Genomic DNA, 10,884 nt, shown 5'->3' on the forward strand with positions numbered 1-10,884 from the left:
AGCAGACCCAAAGAAGGTTCCCGTCGTCCCCCTTTGTGTTACACCATTCTCGCCCGTAGTCTCTTCTAAAGACACATCTCCGTTGTGGGATTTCATGCCTCTGAACAGACTAGTTTTCATTCGAAGAGCATAGGGAAGTATGACCGTTGTTTGTCCGAGGGAGAGGGCTACTGGCAGCGTTCGAGTTTGGGAGTGTATAGGCTTTCCTGCCTTGTAAATTTTTGCTACCTCAACTCGGCAAGAAATTAGGTCCGAAACATCTCAGGTGAATACTGACTCCGGGTGCTATATGAGCAGAGAGGATTCTTGAGTCTGTCCGTCTCTGTGTCTACATAAGGTATTGTGTTTCAAACAGCGATCATATAATTCTTGGACGTAGCATCTACGAGCTGCTTGACGCAGACGGACAACTATAATATATCTTAACAGTTCGACCGTTTGTTGTGCCACGAATCAGAGCAGCCGGATACGAACTCCCCACTACAGAAGCACGCAGTGACGTTTTCTAGCGGTGTGCTCCGTGGTAATCGGAACTTCGGGGAAGAAACGTTCCCGTGTCTGGAAACGTCATCAGGCACGAAGCATACAAGTGGTCTGTGGTTCAGCGATCGGAAGAACTTGACACATATAGTATATGTGTCTCCACCGCTGTATTCTTCAAGAAGAAGCTAGTCTCTTGGATTTATTGTTCGACAGTGAGCACCCCACAGACAGGAGGATGTGGTAGCCCCGAAAATCGTGGCGTGGCGCGGCCGACACGGGATGTTTGGGAGCCTGAGGATGTCGTGACAAGGTGACTCATGCTGCCAAGTATGCACCGTTAGTCATTTGTGAAGTAAGCCGGAGTTTCACGATTTTATCCCACTTGGCGCACCTCATAGTATAAGCGACTTGTAAGGGAACAAGAGTGCATCCCTTTGTCAGGACTACGGGTCTGGCTTACTCAGACGCAGGAGTCACGGCGTGAGTGTGTTCTGCATCAGGATAACCTGCATCCCTTTGAGCCACGGAGACACCAAAGAGGTGTCTTGCAAGATGTTGTTGTAGGACATTCCTTCTTTTTTACAAGACGTTGCACCCATGCTACCATATGCAACTTTCATATAGCTTCGCATCTTTTGGGTAAATCGATATCTGCCATTCCGAGGCGAGATGTATTTGTTTGGCTCACAGGTCATCCTGAGATCTCTGCGCTGATGCCATCGGGCGTCACGTAGGTTTTCACAATCGCTGGACTGCCAGATTATTTCAGCGTATGCAGTACAGAGCATCAGTGCTGCAGCGTTGCCGAGTCCTTGTGCTAAGCGTCGAACAGTACTCAAAGTCCTCCAGACACGCAACGTGATAGCTACGATTCGCGCATTCTACTAAGGGAGTCGACCGTACAGCCCGCCAACCGAAAAACTGACTCCGTGCCAGTTCAGTCCCCTCAAGGTACGGTGCTACGACGCGTCCGCAGCCGTCAGAAGCATCTTGGCATACCCCAGGACAGAAGGTCTTCTGGCACCCCATATAACTGTGCAGCGACGGTGTCACTTTCAGGTACCTGCTTTTGTCCGAATGGTATGCCTTCCTTCCGCATTCTGTAGCACGTTCCTCGCGGACACTCTATGCTGTTCATTCCGGCCCGCCATCTGTTGCAAGAGAATCGCGCAGGTTCAACAACTGACTCCACAGATAGAGACGCGGCCAAATATGTTCACCTACTGTTCCCCAACCAAGACTACATTATGCGTCTTCGACAGTTTATAGAAAGCCTAGAAAACTTCTGTCCACTGACAGGCGTTGTGCACATTGGAGGAAATACCTGGATGAGGCGCCATTCATACTAACAGGAGGCTAAGACCAGGCAAGTCCTCGCCCCCCCCCCCCCCGGTAAAGACAGCTTTAGAAAATCTACGTCGAGATTGCGTATCTTTCCTTCTCCCTGAGAAATACAAAAAAATAAGAACTCCGCCGCCTTTCTCCCAGAATTTTTTTTTTGCTGCCTGGGTTACATCAGGGACTAGATAGAAGCTTCCGTGTCCTAGCCTTTTGGGCCCCGAGCTATCGTTCCAACGGGATCACACCGGTGCCAGAGTTTCAACAGAAATAGGCGAAGTCAAGCGATGTGCGGGAGTTGCGCTACCCTTGATGCGTAGCTTCGTGTACCGCGGCACAAGAGGGGTTCCCCACTTCTTTGGGTACCTGGTATCATTTCAGTGCTTCGTTGCCTCCTGCGGTGCTGCGAGTACCCTTTCCACAGGTGCCTCTGGCAGTTTAAACGTGAGAAGCCAACGACTTTTGCGTGGCGTGTCTTCTTTTTCTATCCACTCTTGGAAACAGTCCCAAGATCAATTTGCATTCATGCGCATTTTGTCTCGCTTGCCGCAGATATTTTCTGATAAGGTCACAAGACGCTAGCGCCTCCCTCAGGCTCATGGGGATGGCCTGGATGGCAGGCCCGCGCCTGCTGCGGATCTCCAAGATCCGCGCCGCCGGGTGCCTGTTGTTGGTGGCGGTGGCCTTGGATGTGATTTTACTGTGCCCTTTCAGTTATTGGACAGTTCAAGCCACAGTTGGTGTCCATGATGAAGCAGACATGGCCCCAGCGGAAGCTCTTCTATCGCAAACATCAGATGAAGTTGACAATATAACAGAACCACACCGCTTCTTACAGCGGCGACCACCGGTACTTGGCTTTCTCAGTCGAGCGGATGCTGGGCATTCAAAACGGGCGGAAGCTGCTGAAGAGGCCTCAGATCATGTGGACGTTGACGCTGTGTCTTCGGATGGCACACGTCTTAGTGACGATGCACCAGTTCAGGAGAGTTTGTTGAGACACGGTGAAACTGACAAAAATGATCAAGAGTTGCAAGGGAAGCTTTCAGAATCCTACGAGCAAGCGGGCGGCCTTGCAGCTGATGAGCGACATAGCCCCGTGGATGGCGCTGCTTCCGCAAATATTTCCGCAGAATCATCTTCTATTGAAGACGACAATGCTGCAGCGTCCACTGGATCGACTCAGGGTGTGCGCCAATTTGACAAAGATGTTGAGAATGGCTCTGCCTCCGAAAGGGAGGCCTCAGCCGCCGCCGACCGCGGCATCGAATACAACGATGTTAGCCATGGATCCATAGCGGGCCCACTACCTCGTTCAGTAAAGCAGATGAATGATGATGTGGCGGGACAAGACAACGGCGCAAATGATCAAAACGGACAAGCCGATAGCGATCCGGCTATGGTTGACCAGCGGCATGGTCGTGAAAACTCAGACACAGACACGTCCCAGGGGACGCGGATGCAGCACGATAATGTGCGAAATGGTGAAATCCACGAGGCAGATACGCAGACTCATCCATCAGCAGACATTCCGCTTCAAAACACACATCAAGAAGACATAACGCACGCCGAGACGGAAAGCTCCTACGTCGTCTCCACCGAGATGTTAGACAGCGAAACGTGGGAAGTTATATCTGGCGTCGAAAGCGTTGCAGATGGCGAAGCAGGAAGCTCTGATGTGGCAGCGGACGTCCTTCAGAAACACGCAGAAACTGTGCAGTCCGATTTCATCGAAATGGACGAGGCTGAGATGGGCTCCCGCATGGGTTACAGCCCGCCAGACGACGTTCAAGCCTCTGGACCCAAGAGCACCGTCATCGCGTCTTGGCAGACACTGGGGCCAACGGAGTCTGCGGCCACGACAGATGCAAACGGCACAGAACGAGGTACTACACGATACGAGCAGGACTCTAGCAACTTACCTGAAGCCCATGTTTTTGCTGATGCCGCCAGTTTAGACAGAAGGAATCAGTCCGATGTTGCTACACCAGATGCAACAGCAGACGCAACGATTGACGAGCGCAAAGTGGAACGTGCAGCCGCTCACGGCACACCAATATCTCAATCAGGTACCATGGTTGTTAAACAGCCAGAGGGTGGCAGCGCCAGTGGGTGGTACGATCTTTACGAACAAGTTCCACCGGCACATCTCGGAGCTGCTATTCCAACTGCACGTCTACCAGCTTCCCGTGATAAAGATATGGGCGCTGCTGACCAAGCAAGCCAGCATGATGATCTCGACGCTGACTCCGTCTCCGTTCAAATCAGACGTGAGCCTGGATTAGTACTTGATTCACCACGTCTCGAAGGTGCATCCGCTGATACGCAAAACCAAGAAGACCCTGTTGAGGCTGCCGAAACACCGACCGGCAAAATAGCGGCTGATCTGTTGCAGCAGCTCCATAGTCCACCACCGGCTAGCGCCCTGGCTGAGGAAGAGCCCACAACGGAAGGGGCGGATTCGAGGTCCACGAGCAACGAGCAAACACCAATAGTGACAGTCAAGCCCGCTGAGCTGTCCGCTATCGCATCGGCAACAGGAAAAGTTACAGAAGGACAAGGAGAGGGGCGCACTTCGGCAAGAACGAAACCCGTGATGCGCCACCATACGCGGTCCCCCCCTCCGAAACCACAGAGCTCGCAAGCAGCATCGCAAGATGCTGCATACCCCATGGAAACACAGCCACACTATATGCCTCAACCCCAACCGAAAATGAACTCCCAACTCGCCGGCTTTTTTAGCCTCTTGCCAACGAGGGACATTTTATCTTTGGTGACAGCAGCACAGGCGCTCGAACTGAAGCCTCTGTTGGACTTGAGCACAACTCTGGTGGGCACTGGCGGCGTCCGGGGGACGCCAATAGCACCAACAAGCGACCAGCAAGCTGACGCATCGCGACTTCAGCAACACCTAGAACAATCCATTAGCCTAGCAGAGGACTACATCAGAAAGTATCTTCCAGGAGCCGGATCCGGGGCGAGCCGGGTTCAGAAGGCCTGGCGGATGTTGCCATTTTCGGACTCCATTGGCAAGCGCACGTTCGACACAAACGACACAGTCGACGTCGGGTACCTTGATTATGAGGTTCTTATTGACAGCAATGCGCCCGATCCGGAGACAGACGATCTATCCAAGCTTCTCAGGCATCGGATGGGTCAGCTCAGCGCCTTCGGTCAAGCACATCAGCTGATGGTCCCCAGTCTTCAGCAAAACAACAGCACAAATTTAGCAGCTGTATGGAATGGCTTCCTGCAGCAGGGAAACAACACCCCTGGCCTTCCTGTCACACTGACCTCCCTGTTGCGACAATTCTCCTAAAGCTCGTAAATGAGGAGTCACGCTGAATAGGATCACGAAGCTGCGTATGAGACAGGCCGAATGGCACTTGCAGCAACACCGGGTTGCGCTGCCGATCCAACTGTGGGTGTGTCATGTTCTAGAAAAGACATTATATGACGACTTTTTGCTTATCGGGCTGTGGGCTCTATGAGTGGTCACCGTTGTGGCATACTCAGTTATCCAAATATTTTGGAGAGAAGCACTGAGCGCTACCTACATATTGCCACGCGCCAATTGATTGAAATCCATGTGGGCTTCCGAGTTACGTTTTATTGTGTGTGTCCGGAAGCGCTGCTGTAGTTTTTGAGATGACAGGGACAAACCGCCAGATGGACGGGCACGCAGGGCATTTTGGGTCTGCCTAGTGGCAGCACGGGGTCGTATAGTCCGTTCGGTAATGAAAGGCAGAAATGAAAATCTGCATGCCTATACAACCTACGCAGGATGCAAACTTCAGGCACAAATCGCGCCTACGTTGCGGGAAAATCAAACTTCTTTGATAAATAGTGTTATGGTTTCTCTTTTCCACACCGACTCCGGTGGAGCTCTACCGTCACCAAGCGACTTCTAAGATCGGTTGGCGTATGGTGTACAGCATGCGAGAGGAAGCTTCTCATACTCGTGGGTCGTTTTGCTCATCGTTGTCCTGTCAAATCGTAAGTCAATCAGCTATTGCTGCTGCAGCACCGCTGTGCAGTGTTGAAACAGGTAGTCTAGCCAGTGGATCGTTACAGCATCCATAACTCAAACGCTGCGTTGTACGCTCCAACTCACAAAAAAGCAAACCTGGTGAGGGCGGCAGCACACCCCCCATGACTGCATGAGCAACACGCCGGACTCTGTTAGTTTCACGATTTCAGTGTGTCATTATTTTAACGCCGCCAGATAGCAGAAGTGGAGAACCCGCGAGTGGGCGGGCGGGACGTGGTCAGGGTTGGCCAATATCTAGGTGCCATTTGTTTCGGAGGGCAACGAGCCCAGCAGGACCCGGCGGGTATTGCCAGATCTGAAAAGCGAAAGATGATAAAATGTGGGCCTGTCGCAGAGTGGGCAAAACCCTTCCCCGACTCTGGTGGTGTGAGACGAGATGAGATATGCAGGGATGCCACAGTGAGACGCAGTGCATTTGTGTGCACAGTGTTCCCCCCTCCTGCGCTTGACTTCTGTCCATTCCTTTAATGCCGCTGTCATATGGAGACAAAGACCGCGGCGTCCAAGAACGCCAATGCATGAGGATGCGCGGCCGAGCAGAGATGGTTTCTTGTAGCACAAGAAACCATCTCTGCTCCGCCGACGACGTCCTTACTCTCGCGCGTCTGATGTGGGAGAATGTCGCATTTTTCCATGCCTGCTCTTTTCTGATCTTGGTTCACACGCCAGAAGTTGCGGAATTGACGGTTCAGAGCTTAGGCTACTCACTAAAACGGCAGGATACACAAAATCATCACTTCTTGGTAGTTCAACTTGTTCGACGTATCTCATGTATCACCTCACATCCGAGTATCCGCCAAAGCCTCGTAATATTGGAGCACGCTATGCAACATAGAGTATCTCTCGTTGTACTCTTTAGTAAAAGGTGACATTCTTGTGGCCATGCTCCACATGACACTGGAAGAGCTCATTTCCACCTCCGCTGCAGCAGCGGTGACCTCACTTTCGTGTTCGGCAGTCATCTTGATAAGGCCGCCTCCGACTTTAAGAAGAAATGGATGGGGTTGTGCGGTGAAGCCATCGCTGCCACATCCTTGCACACAGACGGGATCTAATATCATCTGCGGTGTTAGTTTCACTTGTTGAGAATGCTCGGCACATTGGTGGCCAAGGGCGCGAGACTGCTCGAGTGGACTGTACAAGATAACACTACAGCTGCTCGACGCCAGGTGCTGCTCACACCATTCGACCAATTCTTTTCCGCAGAATCGGGGGGATCCGAACGCCACAGCCCGGACATTCTACGAGGCATTAGAGCAACAAAGACAAAGGTACACAGAGTGTAGACCCCGTGTAGGCGTCACAATGGCACGCAGGGCGTTCGCGGTCTGCGCAACACCCCCGAATCCACCCTGCTGGAGGCTGAAACGCTCTTCTCGGGCGTGTATATGCACCGCGTATGCAGTGGTGTCTTTAGAAACAAGCACAGCGAACGAGATTATTACAGCAGAGGAGGCGATGCCCCCCCATGGTGGCTCGTCAAGGTACTGCCCTCGTTGAGGCTGTGTAAAACAAAGGGTCAGCTATGTTGCGGTGGACATGCGCCCGCTGCAGAACCAACCCAGCAGAGTCGCACTCGTAGAAGTCAGGACCAGAAAGGGTAGAGTAAGGGTAATGACGTATGGCTACTATTAACAAGAGCAACTGACACAAACTTCGCTTCTTAAGAGACTGATAGTCTCACACTGGTGATCAGATCTTTTGCGAGGCAGTGAAAGAGCGCTTTTCCTTGAGGCATTGATGGGCTAACTTCTCGCCCAAGACCTGATGAGTGTGACATTTGCCGGTGTAATTATAGGGCCGTAAAATGCCTAAATGAACACGCAGTGTTGGTCCACGAAAGCACACGGCAGCAGACAGGCTCCAACAGTGCAATATCATGACCGGAATGCTCATTGTAAACGGTGGGCAGTGTGAACGTACCTGAGATCCTATGGTTGCCAGCGTTGACTCAGGGTGAATGTGAGTCGCCAGGAGAGCCGCCATATAAAACGCTGTTGGACCCCCGATGCTAAAACCACCACAGGTGATTCGCTGCAAGTTGCTGGTGAAACTGTTCCGCCGAAGCGACGCCGTTGCCGCCACAGACGGAGTGGCAGGCAGATTGTCACTGACGGCTCCTGGCCGCAGCGATACGCCGGCGTCCCTCAAGAATCCCTGGAAAGACCCGTCATTCCAAAATGCAAGGGCGGAATTACGGGCTGTCTCGAGAAAGGGAATCTGCACGCACGTATCGCAGAGCCACCAGTTGGCACATCGGTGACCTATGGCATGTGGCATCAGCTTACACGAACTTTCGGGCATTTCGTCTGGACGTTTGCTGAGGGCTCCACTACAATCAACCGTGTCGTACGCACGGCTCGAACCAACTCGTGGCGAAGCTCATTGACAGCGCTGCTGTGGGTGTCAACACGCTTCCGACGGTTCGTATTTCGTATTCACACGACCTCAGCAGATAACACCCGTATCCGGAGTTGCATTTGATATTCGACTGAGGGCCTCATCTGGCCCATGGCAGGCGTACTTGATGCAACGAAGTTTCATTGCCTCCGTTCTCGGCCTTGTCACTCGTCGCCTCCTCCTGCTGCAACTTGAAGGTGCTAGCAAGTCGGCATGTGAGAGAGAGGACGTCAACTAGACTTTTGGGGTCGAACCAGTTGAAACAAATGTAAAGGTGGTCCTCACCATCATTTAAGAAAAGGAGGCACTTGGTGTTGGCCCCAATGTCGACTCCTCCAACAACCTTGACATCTACATTGGTGTTGAGACTCCCAGGCCGGGCGTCGAGGCGTACTGGTTTTGTAAAGGGGGAACGTGGAATACCGGGGCGGGTCACCGTTCCTCCGCTATCGTTGCTTGGGAGATAGATGTTGATCCGTTGGTCCTTGCAGATGTTGGGCCTACTATGCAACCCAATGAGTCGGCAGAGAAGACGAAATTCCCAGAGTTTTTTCTCCGTGATCGCATCTGCAGAGTGATACGCACTTGGAGAAAGAGAAGTGGGCGACACTGGGAATCCGGAAGAAATCCCGGATCCTGGAGACGACGAAGGTGAACAGGTAGAAGCCGCCGTAGGCATACATGATGGAGCCAGGTGAGTTCCTGGCTTACCCGGAGATGCAGCCGGTGGTGAAGCCCTCATTGGCGTCACCCAAGACATGATGTATGTCTAAATGGGCCTTGGAAAAAAACAGTGGTGTACTGCCGCCAGTGTACGAAGACGCCGGCAGATGGGCAGGTTCACGACCGGCTTCGCAACATCTCCTTATAGCACTCACGGTATCGTCTCACGTAGAAGAAAGGGCACGCAGGTGTCACTTCGCATGCACCGCACCAGCGAGGGTCGAAAGAGAGCAAGTGTTTTATTCGAGTTGACCTTTTTGACGCGCTTAACCAGACATACGCAGATGGTGGCGGCGCCATCACCCTTTGATCTTGTCCTCTGCCATAGTTCTCGTTACACCCCACTCCTTCGTCGTGTCACTAGGCAGATAAAAAACGACCCCGTCCCCTGGTTCCCCTTTGGACTGAGGACCCATGAGCACAAGCCGCTACGGAGCTATAATAAACATTGTACAGAATGAGAGGCAGGAGCAGAGGGTTGTCTAGCGGTAGGTGGCCACAAGAGTGATTTGTCGCCGGCACTACGATGACACATTCACCGTGACTCTCACCACTGTGGCAGTACTCCACCGTTTTTCGTTAACTCGGACACTGCCCCCTCGGGAAAAAAGTCGAGCATGAGGCTGTTCTAGATCCAGATGTGAACGGAAGGCATAACCTTCAAAAGCCTCTGTGCAGGGGTGCGAATTCGACGTAAGCAAATATTGCCGGCGGCCCTGGAACACCATTTCTTGAAAAATCCTGGCAGTCAGCAGGTCGGCAACACGACTGTCCGAGAGCGTGACGAAGACAACTTGGGCAACCCAAAATTGTTGGATCGTCTTCTGTGCGAGAGGCCTATCGTAGCAAGGCTTCAATGCGATCTTGCCGAAGAACGAACACGCGTCACGCCCGTGCCGTCGTCTCCGCGCAAGGGACACAAGCCACACAAGGAATAGCTTTTCGTCCTCCCAGCAGGCCAATAGCTTTTGAGTTCCATTTTTGGCCGATTCTAAATGCGCTTGCTGCTCCCGCAGGTGCGCTGTGCAGACCCAGTTGGCTCAAGGAGACTAGACCACACAAAAAACCAGCAGCCACTGAGCTGAATGTATGGCGACGTGGTGTCTGGGTTGACAACGGCTGTGTTAATATACCCAGAAAGGGGGCCCGGAAAGGAGACGTTGGCTCTCTTGTGGTCGCACGTTCGTCACCCAGCAGAAGGGCTGCTGTTTTTGTACTAAGTTATCAAAACAGGAATCAGTGTTTACAAAAAACGAAAACTGTCTGCCTTCTTAACTAGTTTACTAGATAAATATACTGTAAATCTATAGGTTTACAGTCTGTTTCCCCGACCACTCGTACATCAACCCCTTAGACAAAATATCTTTTACTTAAAACTGTATGGAATGCAACAAAGCTCCACGCAAAGAGCTTGGTATTCTGTTCTGATTCCCCGTGATAAACACAGTCAACGGAATCGCGCCGCTCGGAACAGCAATCGACAATCCAGTAGGCAAAAAAGTTACGCAGTTGTACTGTGCCCTGACGAACGGCCAAGCTCAACCTTTTACCGGGGACAGCGTCCTCATGATGAGCTGCCAGCTACTGTAGCGCGTTTGCTGCACACTGTGAACCGGTAGCATCACGACCGCAAGGGCAGGATCTGATCACGATGCTCACAGCCTCACATACGTATAATAAACCATCAGGGGCTCCACCAATATACTAAACCAGGTGTGGCACTCCGCAGTTTTGAGCATTTCTATTCAGAGGAGTGCAAAATATTGCCTCGTGTCTTGCGGAGCTGTCAATACCAACTCCGAGAGCATGAGATGATACTCGAGAGCGATCGAAATCTGTGCAGCACTCCCGCGCTGCACAAGACGACACGTGAGAAAACATTACCAATC

The 10,884-nt window shown here is 52.2% G+C and overlaps 1 protein-coding gene across 1 annotated transcript; it reads left to right on the plus strand.

The window, feature by feature from the left end:
- Positions 1-2,419: 2,419 nt before the first annotated feature.
- On the plus strand, positions 2,420-5,140 carry BESB_023650 (uncharacterized protein; the record flags this gene model as incomplete). Its single annotated transcript, XM_029361067.1, has 1 exon — positions 2,420-5,140. One exon carries the CDS (start codon positions 2,420-2,422, stop codon positions 5,138-5,140), a length of 2,721 nt encoding a protein of 906 aa, XP_029215882.1.
- Positions 5,141-10,884: the final 5,744 nt, after the last annotated feature.

This window comes from Besnoitia besnoiti, chromosome XII, assembly GCF_002563875.1.
Source record: "Besnoitia besnoiti strain Bb-Ger1 chromosome XII, whole genome shotgun sequence".
Taxonomy (NCBI): Eukaryota; Apicomplexa; class Conoidasida; order Eucoccidiorida; family Sarcocystidae; genus Besnoitia; species Besnoitia besnoiti.